Here is a 21,535-nt window from a genome sequence, read left to right on the forward strand (position 1 = left end):
GGGTGGAATATCAACTGCTACTAATAAAAATTGCAAACACCGTTCTTGCTCTTGGTCACTGGTTAAACCACACAGGTTCAAATGGTTCAGGCATCATTCCCAGAGCCCTTTCCTGGTAATAAACGGAAGGTGAGGGCATCCTAGAACTAACTTAAGGTCCATGCAAAGAAAGGTGTCCTGTTTTTGTTTGTTGTGTCTGGAAGAATTTGGTTTCATTACCAATTTAATTTCGTCATAACCACTGACGTCTACCCATGGAGAGCAGAACTGTGCCCTTTAGGAACCAGGAGTTTGGGTGAAGTGGCATGGGAAGGCAAGAAGGATACAATGTACATGCATGTCCCATTCTTACATGTGTGGACACTCCATGCATGGAGTCCTGCTTCCGGATGCATTAAGAGCATCCTGGTAGCCTAAGGCAGATGTTTGAAAAGGCCAGAGAATTTTATCTTTCAGAATGTCTGAGAGTCCCAGATCAATACATAATCTTTGGAGGGGACCTCAAAGTCCAGAAAGTTAATTTTGAAAGCAGATGCTTGCTGTTTACGAACCTGGTCTGGAACAATGATTTTACGAAGCAAAGTCATTATTGTTTCTGTTTTGTACCAGCATCTCTTCTTCATTCTCCGTAGCGGTTGCTCTTAATGACTTCCTCGGGAGAATGGCAGGAATGGGTGCGTGAGCAAGAGCCGGATGGTCGCCATGCTTTGAAACATAATGAAGGGGCAAGGCATGCTAATTGTTATTCTCTGAGAGCTTGTGATTCCGTAGCTGTCTGGTTTAATAAAGTCGTGCTACAGTGGAGTGGTCCAGCGGTAAGGACCATGTAAATATTGTAATAAGCATCAGAACCGGTGTGATCTTTTCTAATACTTGCAGAGAGTAGTTTCTCATGCTGTCCACTCGAAGGAAAGCTGCAATCAGCCACGGAGTTGTTTGTCAATGCCTGGGTGTATTTTTGTAAGAAAGTATTGATTACTGGGTGAAAAACATTTAGTTTTAACAGCAATCAATGGGGAGCAGACAAAAGGACATCTGAAGTTTTGAAGTCTTTTAAAATCTGAGCCAAACACAAGATCTGGGGAATTTCTGGTAAATGGCAGGACCCAAGAGCTGCACACATTGCAGACTGCTCACACCCTCTTCTCTCCTAAGCCATCTTAGATGTGAGGAAGAAGCTAGGATGAATGACTGTACAGGAAGATTGACTTCACTTGCACATAGTACATAAGAGCATGTGAGGTTTTTCTTCTGTGCACTGTACGATTAAAGGCTTTTACTGTGCATTCTTAGATTTGTGCTACTGCTCTTTTAAAAAATTATTTAACTTTTAATTATGTATATGTATGTATGTTTGCTTATGAGGGTGTACACATGTGTATAGGTACCCCCCAGAGACCAGAGTGTTGGATCCTCCTGGGACAGAAGTTAGAAAGAGTAGTTAATTGCCCAGGATCAGTACTGGGAACTGGATTTGGGACCTCTGGAAGTGTGGAAGCCACTGTTAACCACCAAACTCTCTCTCCACTCCTGTCTCTGTGTGTGCACTGTGCACACATGTGTCTACTTGCAAATTTCCGTGGTGGAGAGGGCCAGTGTGATGTCAGTCCTCAGGTGCCTTCTAGCTTTTTTTGTTTGAATCAGGGTCTCTCATTGGCCAGACACTTCACCTTGTAGGCCAGCCCAGGGACCTGTGAGTTTCCAGAGGTCTACTGGTCTCTGCATCACAGCTCACCACTGCTGGGGCTGTAAGCACTCACCTCCTCCCCTGGCACTTACAATTTCATTCTTATTACCTGAGCACAGACGCACACATGGGTAGATGTGCATGGGCAAATGTGCCATGTGAAGTTTGTAGGCAGAGGGTGACTTCTGGGAGTCAGTTCTTGCCTTCTGGCTTGATGAGGCAGGAGTTCGCTCATCTCTGACACTCTGCAGTGTGCTCTAGGCTCACAGGCTTGTGGCTGATTCTCCCACGTCCACATCCTGTCACACTGTAGGAACTCTATGATTATAGACATTCCGTTGCAGACATCTCAGGACTTGGATGCCAAGTGCTTTTATCCACTGAGCACTGTTTCTAGTTCCTGGCTGGGCATGTTTGATGTGGCTTCCGGGGATCTGAATTCAGGTCCACACATTTGCAGGCAGTCGCATTTCTGACTGTGCTGGCTTCTCAGCCCTGTTTGCTTATAATGAGTGTCTACACTTAAAAATTTTGTCAGCTTTGGAAAAAATTATATGGAAAAGCATTGAAAGAGCTGACATCTGTCAGCAGGAAATCTTGCAGACTATTATTAGAGACTTCAAGGTAAAGAAAATATGCATTTGTCTGACTATATTAGTTACCATTTCATAACTACAGTGATGCACTTGATATGTGCCACTTATAAAGTAAATGAGATATTTAAAAGTCTATACGTTCAAGTCCAAGATCATGTCGACCTCATGTGTTTATACCTGTGGTGATGGGGGGCATTATGGCCAGAGCTCAGTTTATAAGGGAGTACCCACACCTGCACCCAGAGCTGGTGGAGGTCCCCCCAACTCACTGGAAAGATGCCTTCAGTGACCTCTAAGCAATGTCACTAGATGCCACCTTTTAAAGGTCTATAGTAGCTTCTGGATGCTTGAGGAATGGTCAATATCCAGACCAATAATTTAAAGTCAATACTCAAACCATGACAATAACTAAGCAATCATTTGTCCATATGCTATGATCAATATTCAAAGCTATCTAATGGTCAAATTAGTGAGACATGGAATTGGCTCTTTGTTGTTGCTGAATTCAAGTACTAAGTGACTGTGGAGGTGAGTGACCATGGAGGCTCTTCTTCCTGCAGCCAGGGGACATGTCCATGCCTTTCTGAGAATGGGGTAGAGATTCTGGCTAATAGCTAACGGCTAAGATGTAATTCTGTATTACCTGAACCTGGTGCCTCTGCATGGCGATGTAATCAGGGGGATAGATAACAGATTTGTTCCCAGCACACTGTCAAGCATAGATATTAGATGTTTTCAGAGCTCCCAAAGTCTTTATCCCTTCTCCAGAGCACAAACTGAGATTTTCATCATCGATGGCTGCTATCAAATTTCATTCAATGTGGGCGAAGGGGTATCAAGTTGGTTTTGTTTCTCAATAACCAGAAGGTAGTTACTCAGCACCAAAGTTAGAATGAAAAAAAAAACAGAATACAGAAACAACAACAGAGATAGTGGATCACATCCTAGAAGAACACTTTGGGTTGACTCCCCATCAATGGTAGATCTCGACTGGGGCTCCATAAGTAATACCACATTCTGCCTCCCTGCCCATCAATGGTAGATCTCGACTGGGGCTCCATAAGTAATACCACATTCTGCCTCCCTGCCCATTTGGGTTTCTTCTCTGAGACTCTCCATCTCCTGCCTCAGCTTCCTGAGAGCAGGCGTTGCTGTGGCTTCATTGGGATATACACATACACATTTGTTCACTGACCCTTTGTGTCCAGCTTCACGATGAAGGGTTTATCTGAGGAGCTGAACAGAGACAGCAACCTAGAAAGTCTTGAGTAGTCATCATCTGGTACCCTATTGAAAATATGCCAATTCCTGCATGGGGTGATCTTACACTTTAATTGAACTGTAATATTCTTTTTGAAATCACTGCATCTCTTTACTATATATGTATGTGGGCGCATGTGCCACAGTACACACGTGGTAGCCAGAGGGTGACTTGTAGGAGTAGGTTTTACTTCTACTGTTTGATAGGCTATCAGGCCAGTGCCTTTACCCGCTAAGTCATCTGGTAGGACCACATTGTGATATTCTTGATCTCTCTCTCTCTCTCACTTAAATTTTTTTTTTTTTTTTTTTTTTTTTTCATTTTACAGTCTCTAGCTATCTCTTAGGAGGGAAAGACTTAACTACATCAGCTGGTTTAATAGATGGTGTGAAAATTTACTAGAAAAAAGTCCTTAGTGAGGCCGCCAAATTCTAGACCCCCCCCCCTGAAGTCATATTGTCTGCATACAGCTCCTGATCCCTGCCACTCCCCTGCTATGCTACTCATGTGCTTGTAGCCTTAGGCGCTGCATAATCACAGAAGAGGCAAACAACAGGGAAAAGACTGAATTGGAAACAGTGCCCACTGTCTGCTGTCCCGTGTTGTCCGTGAATGCTGTGACCACAGTCTGTAATATGATGAATGTGTTCAGAACTCAGCTCGCCTTCATATTAAATTGCCATATGTAATGTTAGGAATAACTTTCTCTTATTTTCATTCATTTAATGTGCCCTGTAATTCTTTTCCCTGTTCCTCCATGAGTAAAGAAGGCATGCTTTTGTTACTTTGATCATTGAGTGTTCTTTGGCTGTCTCCTCCATACTTACAAGTCCCTTTGATCCTTTCATCCCCATCACCCTCTGTCCTCCCTTCCCCCGTCCTGATGAACCCCTTCTCCCATACACGCCCCCACTGAGTTTAATTACTGTTGCTTGCAGGCTGGGTGGAGCTCAGGTAGCTTACGGTCAGTGGCTCCACTACTGGAGAAAAGGTCTTCCTACATCACCCAGCAGCCATCGTCAGTAGTTCCTCAGGGAGGGCTGGACCTCATGGGCCCTCCTCCATCCATGGCAAAATGTTGATAGGCTCAGTCTTGTATCGAGAAACACGGCTACGATCAGTGCATGGGCATAGTGGCTATGTCTTGCCCAGAACATGTCTTTTGCCCCTCATCTCCCCATCATCTGGCTCTTGAGTTCTTTTTGCCACCTTGTCCATGAGGTTTCCTGAGCTTTTAAGGAGGTGATATAGTTGATCCGTTTAAGGCTAAGCACACAACAGGTGATTATTCTCAGGACTTGAACTGGTTATGAGTCTGTATATCAGGTACTTCCCACAAGGTGTCTTTAAACGTGACTCTCCTTTTGTTGTTCTGAGAAAGTTGCTCCTGTAGGACAGATTGGCTTCCAGCTGACTTATGCCGACCATAAACTTGAAACCCAAGTTCTCCAGCGTCTACCTTGGGAGTGTCTGGGATTCTCGGCATATATGCCTCTGCAAGCCCATCCTGGAGGGTGACAGGGCTCAAGCCTAGGGCTTCTGGTATACCAGGGCCACAATCTCCCCACTAAGCTACTCCCTAGCTCTGAGGTATACTTTTAAAATCTGTCTGCTTCCTTATCTCATACACTGTTGTATAGCTGTTGATGCCAGCTATAGTGTTGTTGTTTCAATGTTTTTAACCACAGTCTTGTTGCATAGATAACTTTTATATTAAAAATAAAAACAAAGCAGAATCTCTGTAGTATAATGTCTATTTATTAACAACTGCTGTACCTTATGTTCAGTACAGTGAACTCTGTCATTAGTGGGTCCTTTATAATTCCTCCTGACCTCAGAGGTGAAGCCACTGTGGTATGAATGGCACACCTGTTCCTTAGTGACAGTTAGCAATTACAAATTGGAACCTTCAGCATCGTGCATGTTCAACCTGACTCTTTGGTAATAATTCCTGGGGATCTTATGCTCTATAAAACATGTTTGTTGAACATTATGAATTCTCAGTACTTGTGAAAGAGAAGGAGTCCTATTTTATAACATGCAAAGCCTGGGAAAAAAACCTAGATTTTAGCATTATGATTTCCTGACAAGGAAAAAATTCCTAGAGAGATTTTCAGTATATTACTATAGTGATATTGAAAACCTTTGATACTTGTGTTTACTGTGCCATATTCAGGCACAGAGTTGGTTCTGAGTTCATATTTATGTTTATGCATATACATATAGTCATTTATAAATGCAGGAACAAGGGGAACATATCAATCTCCCAGCCTGGATGCAGGAGTCCCTAGTGCTTGGTAAGCCCTCCGGCAGTCTGCAGAGAATGACTTTAGGAGTAGATTGACCTTTGTGCTTAGCTAGAGAGACCTGGGCAGTACGTGGTTACCCTAGAAAAATAAGCGTCTTCTAGAGCCTCTTTGTTCTTAACAACCTAAAGCACTTTCCAAGATTTCTGTTTCCCTTTGATTGTAAGTTCTATAGCAAGGGAAAGATACTGATGTTTCCTGTGGAAAGATAACTCCTGCTGGGTTCAGTCAGGTCTGACAGAATGTTCCAGAAGAAACCACTTGTGAACGAGAGAGAGCTAAGCATTCAGCCAGAAGTGGAAACCAGGGAAAAGCTAGGAATTACAAAGCAGGCCCCACCCAGCATGGTTCCCAGCACTTATTTAAAGTATTCACAGTAGACCTGTGGATAGACCATGTGCAGTTCCCAGTGAGCTTCCGTGTCTGGCTACACACTAGGCAGATGTTCTGTGGTGTTGACTCCAGTCCCTGCTGGCATGTTTTTATGAATGGTGTTTATCATGTCTTCATTTTTTCCCAGCTGCGCTCACTGAGGACTAGCCCTACATTATCCTTCATTTAAATGATTGGTCAAGGGCCAAATATAGCCAGTCAAGGAACTGAGAGATAAAGAGGCTACCCTATAAGCATAAAGACCTCAGTACAATCCCAGAGGACACACAGGAGCACAGATACACACACACACACACACACACACACACACACACACACACACACACACACAAAAAAAAAAAACAACAAAAAAACAAAAAAAAAAAACAAAAAAAACCAAAACAACAACAACTGGTGCCAAATTTTCTCACCAGGGAGGTGGAGACAGGAAAATCAGTAAGATTCCCAAGGTTTTCTGGCCAGCTAGTCTTGCCTAATTTGGGAGTTGCAGGCTCCTGAGAGACCAAGTTTCAAATATAAGCTAAAGAGTGGCTATGGAAGATGCCTAGATTTGACCTCTGACTTCCATAGACATATGCACACATATGTATATATATGCACAATTGCATAAATGGTTTCTTAGATGTTTTTGTAAGAGAATACATTTTCCTTTTTAATTTATAAACTGCATTGATTTACTCAGCTCACATCTTAGTGTTTCATGATTATTTTGTAAGTAAAAATGGTATTGCCCATAAAGCTTACCTCCCAGATTAGCACAGACTAAATTTTCAGTAGGAAAGCTCTTTACCTTCTCCTAAGCAGACAGTTCCGTGAAACAGAACACCAAAGCATTGAACCGTAGCTTGCTCACGATTCCATGGCGATCATTTAAGTCTTCTAACTGACCTTTTCATGAGAAAATGTGAAAGTTTGCATTTCCTAACAACCATGAGGCAAATTGCGGGAAATCATTTTTTTTTTGTTGTTTTTTGTTTTTTAAATTTCTTTTATTGTTTTAAAAACAAACTATCTTTTTTATTTTACATACCAATTCCAGGTCCCACTCCCTCCCCTCCTTCCATTCCCTCCATCTACCCCCCACCACACCCCCATCCACTCCTCAGAGAGAGCAAGGCACATTACCTTGGGGAAGGTCCAAGGCCCTCCCTACTATATCTAGGCTGAGCAAGGTATCCATCCATAGAGAATAGCTTCCCAAAAAAGCCAGTACAAGCAGTAAGGATAAATCCTGGTGCTACTATCTATGGCCCCTCAGTCTCCACCAGCCATACAACTGTCACCCACATTCAGACTGACTAGTTTGGACATATAATGGTTCCTTCCCTGTCTGGCTGGAGTTGGTGAGCTCCCATTGGCTCAGGTAAACTGTTTCAGTGCATGTCTCCATCATGGTCTTGACCTCCTTGCTCATATTCTCATTTCTTTCACTCCTCAACTGGACTTTGGGAGCTCAGTCCAGTGCTCAGATACAGGTGTCTGCCTATGTTTCCGTCAGTTGCTGGATGGAGGTTCTTTGGTGACATTAAAGATATTCATCAGTCTGACTACAGGGCAAGGCCAGTTCAGGCACCCTCTCCTCTATTTCTCAGGGTCTTAGCTAACCTGGAACTGGAAATCATGTTTTAAAAATTATGAAATTTCTCCTAGAATCTGTTCACTCTAAAGTGCTAGATGGTGGTCCTGTAAACACCAGGCCAGTTGTTCTCAAGGCTTTGTTTGAAGAAACGGCTCTATGTAAAGAAAAATCTCTGCAAGGCAATGGGAAATGTGAAGGCCATCTGGAATGTTCTCCAGATGAATAAAAAGCATTTGTGGGAAATTAATATTAATTGCCAGGATCCTGCAAGCCACTTTGTGGCAGTCTTAAACGCTTCAACAGTAACTGGTACAGTCAGATGTTGACATTATAATTATTCTCTTATTTTAGAAGAGAGAATAATTATCATAGCAAACACTCTAATTTCCCATACACATAATTACACCCATTCACCGAGGAAAGACAGGAATATAAAGATTCCTAGTCTAAATAGGCTTTTTCCTCTCTCACTGATCTACAAAACCAAGGGGGCCGAGCAGAGTGAACAGAAAATGTGCACTCTTAATAAATGCAATTGCAAATGCTCTGCAAGGAGAGTCCTGGAAGAAATGGAATTTATGATTTAATAATTAATGAGTGAAAGTGACTGATCAGATGAGACGAATATCAAGTTAGATTTTTATTCTGTGGGCTGGGGGAAAAAATCTGTGGACGGAGCACAAAAACAACAGAGCCAACTGTATGAATCCTTTAAAACAAAGAGCATTTGTATTATCCTCGGTGTCAGGATTCAGACTCAAAGTGGTTGCCGACTGTCAACTGAAGGAAGGCGGTGGGAATCCGTGTCAAGAGGATGCAGCTGCACTTAGCTAGTACTTACTGCAGGGTTTTGCACCACTCAGGAATGTGCTACTGTGATTGGCAGGTTCTTACCAAGCACAAGGCTTAGTCTCCTTCTCAACACAGCTGCATGTGGAATAGGTAGCAAACAATGGGATGATATGTAGTTCTGAAAAGCAGAGTTAAGTGTCGAGAGTATGAGAGACGATGACATGTATATAAGACCCAGGAAACTTTAAGGTCAGGGTAGGCAGAAAGGATGTAAAAGTGAGAGGAAGGGATTCAGTATTGTGGATGCCATCTTCTGGGCAGGACACAGTCTTACATGTTAGCTTACAGCAGCTGTGATTACCTGAACAAACCCTGTACAAATTGATACCATCAGCATTCTGTCAGGGATCTGCAAGGGCTCTCAAAGCTCGGCCCCTCCCTGAGGACCTGTAGGCAGGTAGTTAACAATCAGGGAAGGAGGTGTTTTCTTCAGTGGTGTAGTTTTTGGTACGTTTCCTATAGTCTTATAAATAACCCCTTCCCTCATGCTCTTATAAGCAGCTCTAATGATGTTCAACTTGTTGTGAATAATAATTTAATAAGGACATGAAAGTACAAGGGGACCTCATTGATAAAAAGAAGAGAATCAGTGGAGAGGGAACAACAGAAGGTGAATTTGATCAAAAAAAATTATATATCATAGTGAAGCAATTATATATAATTAAAATGTGCTAAGATAATGAAAGTATATCAGAAGGTGGGATACACTGTAGGTAGACATGATATAAGAAAGACCTTAAGATTGAGAAAATATGGCAGGTGTTAACCTTCATGGGAAATATACTCAAGGTTCAAGATTAGAAGATAGAAGAGAAAAGACCTCTGAATTCTGTGTAATAGGAAGCAAAGAGAAATACAGCATTTCTGGGTTTAGTACAGAGCCAGATCAGCTACAGAATACATCAGTTCTTCGTTGGTCCTTGTGTGTATGAGTAGGGAAGGAGCAGAGAGGTGGAGGTGAAGGCACAAACATAAACCCAAGGCCAGTGGTTCTGAAAGATGTCCCAGAGTATCCCTCTCCGAGTCCAAACTGCTGAGAGACTGACCTACTGCCCTCTCATGCACAGAACATACAGACTCCAAAGTAAAGAAGTGAGAATTTAAGAATTCAGTCGAGTATGAAGGCACTTAAAAAACTCGATTTCCAAGAATTCTCAAGGGGATAGAATAATTAATAGCTACTGTTAATTGTGATCAATTAACATGACAACAGAGAAATATCTGTGACTAAAGTAGAAAAATGTATCACAGACTTTATAAAAGAGCCCATTGGCCAAGTAAATGAAGCACTTACTGGGTTAAGAAATGAGCCTTTGGACCAAGTGAATTCAGTGGAAAGACTGCTCTGTGAATACAGCGTGTCTGAATTAGGCAGCTGGCTGTAGACTGCAGGTTTACCACCCAGTTTTTTTGTTAGCCAAAATCATCATCATCATCATCATCATCATCATCATCATCATCATCATCATCATCAGGTATTAGACTTCTTATAAGGAAATGGTTTTCTGGAAGCTTGTTGAAGTCAGAAAGACAGTGAAGCTGAAATCCCTACAGAGTAGCCCTCCCCAGGGCGAGGAAGCATTGTGTATGAATGACACTCACAAATGACAGAAGCTGCCATTGCTTTCTGTGGTAGTCTCTGACTTTTAGGGTTCACACCAAGAATGAATTCTTTGTCTCAGTATGAATAAGATTTGCTTTTTTCTCTTTAAAATGCATATAGACCTGTTATCCCTCAAGAGTCTGCTTTGTCATTCCCCTTTACCGTGTCATGTTGTTAAACGTATACCTTTCCTTGCTCTGCATTGGCCAAGAAAAACCATACATCTCACTCATCCAATGACCTGAATCAGGAAGTCCCTTGTGACCATTGCCATGGGACACCCATCCTGACTGACCCTGACCCTAGTGTGTGCTACCCCAAGCACATCATCTGGTTGAGATTGTGCTTCCTCTCTTGATAGTCCTGGAATCATTAGTCATTATATTTTTCCTGCTAGTGTTATGACTGGGTTTAGGGTGTATAAAATATGAGAGCTGGAGAGAAGCTTAACTCTTTAGAGGTGGGTCCGTACAGACTAAGTATATTTTCCAAGTGCAGAGTCTCCCTACCCGCTTATGGCCATATCAAAAAAACAACTCGGGGAAGCAAAAGTTTATCTTGGCTTACAGTTCAAGTATACAGCCTGTCATGGTGGCCATGGTGGTAGGAGTGTGAGTTACCTGATCACATGCACCTGTAGTCAGAATGGACGCAGCTGAGTGTTGCTTCCCAGCTCACTTTCTCCTTTCTATTCAGCTCAGGACCAGAGCCATGGGATGTAGTCATCCACCTTCAGGATGTGTTTTCCCACCTATATTAACCTAATCTAGAAATTCCTTTATAGATATGCCCAGTTTGTCTCCAGGGAGATACTAGGTCCATCCACCAAGGCTGAACAATAAAGTCATGGAAAACCAAAGTGACAGCCTAGGCAGTTAACCTCATGTCGTCTTTATTGCATGAATTTAGATGCTTGTAATGTTCAAAATATGCATTATTTTAAATACATAATTTTATTTTCTACTTTTCTAGTTATATGATGGTATATGGATGTGATGATGTTATATGATGAATTAAAACCTACCATTTTGCTCTTCATTCAGAATTCTAATTGATAAGTAAAATGAATGATTGACTAGACACAGTGAGAATTAGCATTTCTCTTTGTGTAATGCAGTCATCTGTTGTCATTACTTTGTGTATGCACAAATGTGTGCTTAAGTGTGGAGAGCAGAGTTTTGTGTCTGGAGTCTTCCTCCACTGCTTGCCTCTGTATTCCCTGGGAAGGAACCCCTTACTGACCCCCAGAACTTGTTCAGCAGGCTAGTATAACTAGCCACGTTGCTTTGACCGTCACACTTGGGGGACAGGTACTTTATCCACTGGGTTATCTTCCTGCCCAGAGATTTCTTTTGCTTGAGGAAAGTTATTCATATTATACGACTCACCTGTGGCTTTTCCTGTAGGGCTCCCCCTGGGCAAAGCGAACCTTTGAGATGCATCCACTCGTTCATCTGTCCTCTTTGCCCTTGAAATCCCTGCCTACCCCAGCTCTGCTCCCTGTTCTCATTTCTGTTATCTAAGTCACCCTTTTGTTCCTCCTCTCCCTTTAAAAAGTCATGTTCTGTGTTTTTTTTTTAGTTAGACTGAAAGCTGCGTCTCCCTCAGGTGATGTTATCAGCACTGTGGATAGATCCTGTACAGCTCCTATCTGTGCATCACAAAATCTGATTCTGATTCTTCTGTTACAGCCAACAGTGCATGCTTTAAAAAATCAATGCTGAAGTTCTTTATCTGCATCTCAGCTTCTAGAATGACCGAATCTTTCATAACTAATGGAGATATTGAATTCAGAGGGCTTAGGGGGAAAAATACATCGCAATTTGTGTGAAAAGCAAAAATGGGACTGCAATTAGATGCTGTAACTATAGCTTAATTTAGATCCATTTGACATTGGTTTGATAGAAATTTGTAGAAAGTTTTAAAATTAAAGCTAGCTTTTTTTGTGAAAACATTAGTTTAGCTTCTACACTGATGTATTTGACTTATAGAATGCTCTTCCTCTCTGTATGTATGTGTGTCTGCATGCATATGCACATGTGTGCTTCCATGCATGTGTGAAGATAGGAACCCATCCCTTGGCTGTAGCTCCTTAGGTGTGGTCCGCCTTGTTTTTTGAGACAGAATTGTGAACCGACACTGGCCTGGAATACTCTGGTTGAGCTGGGCTGACTGATCAGTGACTCTTAAGGATCTACCTGTCTGTGATGTGGGCTTTTTCCTCTGTGTGCTGTGATTAACATTTATTAATAAAGAAACTGGCTTGTCCTATAGCAAGGTAGAACTTAGTTAGGCAGAGAAAGCTAGGCTGAACGCTGGGAGAAAGAAGGCAGAGTCAGAGAGAAGCCATGGAGCTGCCAGCAGAGACTGACATATTGAAACTTTGCTGGTAGGTGATGCACAGATGAATAGAAATGGGTTAAATTAATATGTAAGAGTTAGCTAATATGAAGCTAGAGATAATGGGTCAAGCAGTGATTTAATTAATACAGTTTCTGTGTGATTATTTCAAAGTCTGGACAGTCGGGAACCAACAAACAGCCTCCTCCTACATGTCTGTGCCTCCCAACTATGTCCAACTTCTTTTTTCCATGGTCCCTGAGTGGTCAAACTCAGCTGCTCATGCATGCAAAGCAAGCCCTTTCATAACTGAGCCATCTCCCCAGCCTGTCTTATGACTTCTAAGAGAAGAAAGCAGTTATTGATTTAGATTTTAGATAGGAAGAGTGAAAAGGACCTGTGATTGGTAGGACATTTCTAGGTACATTGGATGTTGATTGATAATCACATGGAGATACCTTTGGCATTTGGACTTTTTTTTTAATCAAGTCACCTTTTGACTGAGATATTTTTGTATGAACACAGATATATAGGTATATAAAACAAAAGAGATAATGACTATAAATCATAGTTATTTTTTAAAAAACAATTCTTTAGTGTATATATAATTTAAGTATCTACTGAAAATGAAAGGAAATGTTCATACTCATGAAATGGACTTCCTTGTTTATTTTGACGTAAAGAATTAAAACTCCTGGCTAAATATCTAATACCGTCGTACACAAAATGTTTTCAGGATTGATGGATATTTTGGCTTTGTATTGATCAATACCGGGTGTGGTGCTTTACATTAATACACAGCATAAAATGACAAAGTATGTCTGCATTCATTTCAGTAATTTCTAGAAATTCTTTCCTAATCCCCAGCTATAGTTCATTGAATCCCTTATTGTAGGACATTAGATGGCAAGAGTTAAGCATCCTGACATAGTCTGGGGCAGAAATGTACTGGTCAGCACATGCTTAGAAACAGTGGCAGAACACACCCCTGTCCTCTGTGACTAAAGCATTTTGCTTCTGTAACAACAGCAGACAGTGCGTGTACAAAGAAACACTGCCATTTACAAATCAGGGAGCTTTCAGCCTGAGACAAGGTGATCGGGAAGTGTCCCTTGGTGCCGCAGGTCAGGACAACGTGTGCAGTGCACAGTGTTCATACCATGGCTTCAGAACCAGGACCTCAGGGAAGCTAAAACTCAGCATGGATGCGGGCTGCCACATGTCCTGTGGATTCTTTATTTATTTGATATTGAAGTAATTTGGTTGTTGAGCATTCATAAGTGTTTACCCTTTTACAAACTTTCATGACACCCGCCCATATTCAGTCAGTGACTGGATGTGGAGTTCTGTCCCACAGTCTCAGAAGCTATGGTCTAACTGACTTGAGATTCTTGGCCTTTCTATGCAAGCAGTGACACTTCCTTTAAATGATATTCCAGAGATTGAAGAGATAAAGTCATTTTGAACAGACAGTGATGTTCTATATCTGAATGTCTTTGACTTTGATGGGATTGTGGGGTCATAGTTTGTTACAAAAGACAACTTAGTTTAATGAAAAAGTTTAATAATAGAGCAATGCCATCCAGGACTCAAATTCTTTCACCTTCTGGTTTCTGTGAGCCTGTGCATGTTTATGCTTACCCCGTGAGGACCCATATGGTGTCAGAGGATGGTACTGACATATGTTCCCATCACTTCTTCACTGTAGGTTTTGATCCAGAGTCTCTCACTGAAAACAGATTTTTGCCTTTACAGCTAGAATGCCCAATCCACAAGCTCCCCGGGTCCACTTATCTCTGCTCCCAGCACTGTTTTAATGAGTGTTTGTGGCTATGACAGCTTTTATGTTGGTGCTAGGCATCTGAACTCAGGTCCTCTGCTTACTCGCAAGGCAAACCTTTTATCTACCAAGCCTTTCCTCTAGACCAGGGTTTTTATGTTCTTGAATACATGTGTAGAACTTTGATCTTTTGCTTCCTGGTATACAACAAGAGATTAATAACAGAATTTGCCTCACAAAATTGTTAGTATCATTTCGTGTGTGTGTGTGTGTGTGCCTCAGTGTGTTCATGTACATTTTATGTCGCTAGAATAATCTGTGACTATGAAGCTCAGATTAGCACTTAAGAACCAGCAGCTCTCCTTGTGTCTTGTCTGGGCACCTTCTGAAGGCCATGCCTTTGTGTGTTTCGTAGCATGAGAAGCTGATACATGAGTTGGAAGAGGAGCGACACTTACGGCTACAGAGCGAGGAGCGGTTGCGGGAGGTGACCCTGGAGTCGGAGCGCAACAGGATCCAGATGCGTGGCCTGCAGCAGCAGTTCTCCAGGTACTGTCACTCAGTGAGCACGCTGCTCCTGAGGTCTCTCCCCCTCTGAACAGTCACACCTCGGACTGACTTTCTGAATGCAAGCTTTTGCTGCCTTCAGAGAGCGTTCCAACAATTCCAACATTCTATTCTGGCCAAACCATCCCCTTCACAGCTTGGATAATCCTCTGGATTTTGACCTAACAGTTGAGGTTTGTTAAAGGTGGTTGTCTTTTCTTCTCTGATGCCTTCCCAAAGTGTTGCTCAGTGGATTTGCCATGGACTGGTCTGTAGGTATGCCTGTATATAGCCAGCTAGGACAACAGGATTCTGATGGTCGTCTCAGTACTGTTTCATCATGTGAATCTAATTAGTTGGTAAATTTTTTTTCCTAGGTAACCAAAAATAAAAAGTAATGGGTTTATTTCTTTCAAAAATAGGAGATTGCTTGGGGCAGGTTTTCAAAATGTATACTGTTCTTGCAGAGGACCAAATTCAGTTTTTAGCACTCACATTAAGCAGGAGCTAAAAATTTCCTATAACTCCAGCTTGAGGGGACCCACTGCCCTCCTTTGGCTTCCTTGGGCACTTTACTCACATGAGCATCTCCAACAACACACGCACACACACACTCACATAATTAAAAATCAAATTTTTAAGAAAGACATAACTACAATTCCAAAAAAAGGTTTTCAAAACGGAAGCCCATCTTAGACCTCATTTTAATACAGTCAGAAGTTTTTAATTCTCATCAGTTAATGTAGGGCCCAGTGATGGCACAATTTCCTGTCTTAAAATCTATTGAGTGCTGAAGGAGAAAACACAATTGTGCATTGAAGTCCTGAGTCCAGGTTCCGTTGTCCCATGAGGGACAATCCACTTTCCTTAATTTGACTGGAACACTGTTTTAGTTCATGTTCCTATACTGAGGTCACCCTAGGCTGTGACATGCTTGACAAGTTGTCCTAAAATGATAATGTTCTTGGATGCAGTGTGGGTACCTAAGTCTCTATCACGAAGCTCTGTATAACAGTTGGCTATTTCCTTCTCTCCCTCCCTCTTTCCCTCTGTGTTGGTCTTTCCCTCACATGCCTTGGCACACGTGTGAGTCAGAGGACACCTTTATGTGGTAGGCCTTGTTTCTCACCTTTTCTGAGACAGCATCTCTCATTGCTTTTCCCCTCCCACATACACCAGGCTGGCTGGTCTGTAGGATTCCTAGAATTCTCTTGTTCCTGCCTTCCATTTCCCCATGGGGGCACTAGGAATGCACCCTCATTGGCTCTGTTGTCTGCCTCTATTTGGGTTCGGGGGGGTTTGAACTCAGCTTCTTACACTTTGACAGCAATTGCTTTCCCTACTGAGCAGTCCCCCCAGCCCCCGCCCTGAGTTGTTTTTTTTTGCAGAGAGAGTTCTCAGTTCAGCCTTGAGATCGTTTCTCACTGTGCTAGCTAACACATACCGTGGCTGCTCATGTCCTTGGTTTGGGGGCTTCAAAGAACACGGCAGCAAGGATTGATGACTCATATGTATTCATCACTATAATTTAATACTCTGTCAAACTCACGAAATTACTCAGGTGGTATAGAAAAGCATCAATAAATACTTTAACATTTCCGTGGCCCTCCCCTCTCATGCCATGACTTATACCCCCTTAGCCTTACTTCTCTCCTCTGTGTGAGTCTCGCTGCAAGTGAAGCAGCCAGTAATAACAGAGGCTCTCCAGTTCAACTTGAAGCCCTGCAGTGGAATACTTACCATTTTAATGATGCAGGAAAGAAGGGGGCGGGGCTCACTCTTTGCACTATCTAATTGAGATGTCTCTATATTCAAGCTATTGATTTCCATGATGGGCCACAGAAGACACAGTAAATTATTTTCATACGCTGCTAGGTGATGCTAGGTCACCAGTTGTAAATCAAATGACAATCTCACAGAAATTTGAGTTACACAAGAGTCCGAACTCTATCCTGGGCTGAAAGAGAAGATAATTATATGTACAATAAATAGCAGTTGGTTTCCCGTCCTGCTTTTGTGAGGATATTTCCCACTATAATCAGGTTTCTTATGTAGAGCTTAAACGGCCTTTAAAAGGTCAGCTACAATTATAGTCAGAGAACTAATAGAAATCTGCCAGGGAGGGGGCATAGATAGCAGATAATTACATGATAATCTGGGATCATTGAACTATTTTGATGGCCTTTCACACTTCAGACTTTAGTTTTGAAGGCATTGCTAGTAGTGGTTGTTTATATAGCTTCGTTCACGTCTTTGTAACGTCCTTGGGGTTGAAGAACATACCTTTGGGTGTGGTTGGCAGTGGAATGGTCATATAATGATTTACATGGTAATCCAAACTATTATGTTAGACTTTTAAACTTAGAAATACTTATCTTAATTATGTGTGTGTGTCTGTGTGTGGGTGTGTGCACATGAGTGCCATGCCTGTGGAGGGCATAGGAGGGCGTTGGAGCCCCTGAAGCTGGAGTCATAGACAGTAACAAGGCACTGATTTCAGGTCCTCTGTAAGAGTACTTCTTGCTCTTAGCTGCAGAGCTTCCTCTCCGGCCCTCAAATTTAAAACATTTCCATCCATAATGTTGTCTTTGCCTATCCCGTGTTGACAGTTCTCTCTTATAGGTGTAAAGAACTGGGGTGTTATATTATGTTTTCCATGGTCAGATGTTAATTTTTAAATCATTGGTGTGCTAAATCCTCTGAGATTTCTATGGCTTACAACGGAAGGTTGGTTTACAAGATGGCTGCTGACCGAAAGGATGGCTCCCACAGAGAAGCCATACCCTAGGTTCCCTATGGAAGAAGGTAGAAGACATATATAACTCACACGCTCACATCTGCTCCTTTACCTAATAAAGTGCAAAGTAGGCCAATAAAGAAGGTGTTTTTGCAGATGAAACTTCTGCCGTCGGTGAGGGAGCCCTCCCAAAGGTGAGTTCTTAGACGCAGTGGCAGTGTTATAGTGTCATTATGTAATCGAAGACATTTTCCAGATGTGATGGGGTTTGATCCATGGCCTGGCAGTGTACATGACTGACCATATTTTATGACAGGTTCATGCTGTAACCACATACAATTCTGTAATTGTTCTCAGCTCCTCCCTTCTTTAGCTGTGTGTTCAATGTGTGCTTTTCTAGTTAGTGGCACTTAGTGGTGGAGACAGAGCCTAGGACATAGCTTTTCTTTCTCGGTAGAGATGATGGTGGGTCAAGGCCCAGGCTCATTATCTCACCTCAAGTTAGTGAAGGGTTTGTGCCTCGTTAGACTTACCTGGAGGGTCACCTGCAGGACCATTGTTCCCAATGGGCCAATGGGTGGGTATATTACCTTTGAATAAGGGGCTTTGAGGGATCAGTTCGTGAAGAAAGCAACAGCCCTCCAGAGTACTGATCTCACACAAATCCTTACACGAATCACACACGCATTAGACTTGGTTCCTCAGGAAACAATCCAGTGAATTCATGAATTGTTCTGTAAGCTGCTGTTCTTAGTTCTTTTTCTAATCAGTGTGTACATGTGCGTGGGTGTGTCTGTCTGTCTTTCTGTCTGCAGGAGAGACATGCGTGCCACTGTATGTGCGTGAAGGTCAGAGGACAACGTTGTGTGCTAGTAATCACCGTCTGTCTTGTTTGAGTCAGGGTCTCTTGTTCACCACTGCATACCCCAGGCTAGCTCACCCGTGAGCATCTGGGTCTTTTGTTGCCATCTCCCACCTCACAGTAGGTAAGCTTGGATGGCAGAGAAGTGCTATTACATTCACCATATGTGGCTTCTGGAGACCCTGACTTGAGCCCCCACTCACGGGGAGCATGCCCAGTGAGAGCTTTGCCCACTGAGCCATCTCCTCAGCCTGGCAGCTACTTGTCTATCACAAACGACCACTTCTGTTGTGTACACATCAAGAACAAAGAACAATGCAAATGCAGATGAAGAGGTCTTACTGTTGCCAAGCTGGGGATGAAAGCAGAACTTTGTCCCAACTCCGGGCATGCAGGCTTGATATTTGTTAATGGGTTAGCATGCTGGGGCATGGATCATCAGATGACATTAATGATTGCATAGAGCTAATAGTTATGTCTGGGTTTGTTGCCTAGCAGCTCTGTGCCTTGCTGTTTGTCACTTTAAATTAAAATTGGTTTAGTAGACTCAGCATCTGGCAGGCATATTTTATAAACCATTTCCTGTCAGTAAATGATAGCATGCCTGAAGCACCAGAGTGTTTCCTGGGTAGCCTTGGAGTGTTCCCATTGTGTGCGCCAGTGCTGTGCATCTGAGCAAAGGGAGCAACCATCCTGTACCACTCTCCAGCCGTCAGGGGAGTGCCACCTTCAAGCTCTCACTCCCTACATCCCGGGTTTCTTTGCACCTGTTCCAACCTTCTTCTCCATCCCTTTTCTTCTTCCTTGAAGATGTTTCCTTCCTTACCGAATTGGAGGATTTCCTGTCACACTTGACTGCTATGCATAAGTGCAATTGACTACATGTTGAATTTCATGAGGCCACATGGAGTTGATTTTACCATTTACCTCATTCAAAGGTTACTGTTTCCATTATCAGCCCTTAAGAATTTATGTGATCCTCAGGTTATTATTTCTGTCCACTAGGAAATGATAGGGACCTGACTTAGAAGTGGGTGCAAAAAAATATGTGTGTGTGTGTGTGTGTGTATAGTAATATATCTTGAATTATTCTTTCTTTATATGGATCACACAGATATTAAAAGAGCATCTTGGGGCTAGACAGATAAGTCAACACTTGCTACTCTTGCAGACTATCCAAGACTTAGGAACTGTCCTAAGAACTATGCTGGGAAAATCACAATTGTCTATGACTATAGTTCTAGGGGATCAAAAGCCCTCTTCTGGACTTGGCAGGCATTCTCCCACATGGGCTTACACACACATGCAGAGAGAGAGAGAGAGAGAGAGAGAGAGAGAGAGAGAGAGAGAGAGAGAGAGAGAGGTCAATCTTAAAAAAACAAACTTGAAGAGCAGCTTCCCTAGATCTCTTGTAATGAAACATGAGAACAGGAACCATCTGTTAACCTCTGACCAATCAACTGACTGCTCTTCTGTTCTCTTCCCAGACCATCAATGATCTTGATTTAAAACTTCAAACACTAAAACTGCTAGAAGAAAACATAGACAGTGTCCTACAAAATATAGGCATCAGAAAGGACTTTCTGAACAGGATTCCCTTGGAGAAGAAATGAAGGGCAGTTTGTCAACTTGGCTCTTAGCGTGGCTTTCCTGGATGCCTTGTTCTTTCTGGTGCGCATAGAGGGTGGTATTATTTTCTTTTTCATACAGGTTTATAATGTTTATTTTATCTTACCCACACCCACTTCTCCCTTTCAACTTCAAGGCACCCATTACCTCATCTCTTTATATCTTTTCTTAAAATTATTTTTGTCACAAATATCCCACTGAGTCCAGTTAGTGCTACCCATGTGTGTATTGGAATGTGGCTGTGCACTGGGGTATGGGGAACCTACCATTGGCCATATCTGTAAAGAAAAGCGACTGTCTTCCTCAGTGGTCGTTACTGCCAATAGCTCTCAGATAGGAGCAGGAGTCCTTGACCACTCTTCCCCATTCCACACTGACATTTTGATTTGTTAGTTCTTGTGTTGGTCTTCCACAGGCAAACTCAGCTGTTTGAGTTGATGTATGTGATCGCAATGTCATGTCTGGAAGACAGTATTCCACAGCACCCCTTCTCCACACTTTCTGGCTCTTCTATTTTTCTGCCCACTTTCCTCAATGTCCTAGAGAGAGATTTTTCTATTGATTTTGAGTTGCTATTTCCACACCCTCTGCAAATTTTTTTCTGGCTAAAACTTTTCATGAAAATGGAGCCTTCTCCTTTTCCACTCTGGATAGATGTACGCAGAATCAAAACTGGCTGGGAAGTGTTGCTTGAAGGATGCGTTTCATTCAGGTTGCAGCAGATGGAGGAAAATATCTTCAACAGTATTTTTAAACATTCCTGGTGAACATAACATAGGTCGTGTTTTCCTCTCTGCAGTTTGTGTTTTAGTGATCTTACTCCAGCTGAGCAGAGGCAGTAAAGGCAACTATATAGAGAAATGCAGAGAAAAGCTATTTCAGCTAGGGTGGCCACTAATTTGACAAGTCTGGAACATTCTGTTCTTCCATTGTATTTTTGTCTTTACCTAAGACAAGTGGCACTGTAACATGTTACTTCTCAAAGTTCTAACAATGAAACTATTAAACACTGGCCTGAGGAGATGGCTCAGTGGGTCAAGAGCTTACAGAGCAAGCCTAAAGATTTGAATCCTCTCCCAGAACCCATGTAAAAATCCAAATGTTATGATATATTCTTATAATATCAATGCTAAATAGGCAGAGACAGGTAGGTCCCTCTGGCAGGGGAGCCAGCCAGACTAGTTCTTGGTGGATTCCAGGCCAGTGACACCCTGTCTCAAAAACTGGGGAGGATGGTGCTTGAGGAACAACACCGAAGGTTGGCATGTGGTCTTTTCTCGCTAGCTTTCTGTCTCTGTTCTGTCTGTCTGTCTGTTTCTCCCTCTCTCTCTCTCTCTCTCTCTCTCTCTCTCTCTCTCTCTCTC

The 21,535-nt window shown here is 42.5% G+C and overlaps 1 protein-coding gene across 1 annotated transcript in view; it reads left to right on the top strand.

Annotated features, from left to right (window-relative positions):
• The window catches only part of Nckap5 (NCK associated protein 5), a 648,901-nt gene that overhangs the window by 117,730 nt on the left and 509,636 nt on the right, over positions 1-21,535 (top strand). Inside the window, exon 4 of the mRNA XM_026779774.1 lies at positions 14,813-14,946. Coding sequence (XP_026635575.1) covers positions 14,813-14,946 — 134 coding nt within the window. The remainder of the gene's footprint in view (positions 1-14,812; positions 14,947-21,535) is intronic.

The sequence above is a fragment of the Microtus ochrogaster genome, chromosome 6, assembly GCF_000317375.1.
Source record: "Microtus ochrogaster isolate Prairie Vole_2 chromosome 6, MicOch1.0, whole genome shotgun sequence".
NCBI classification, from domain to species: domain Eukaryota; kingdom Metazoa; phylum Chordata; class Mammalia; order Rodentia; family Cricetidae; genus Microtus; species Microtus ochrogaster.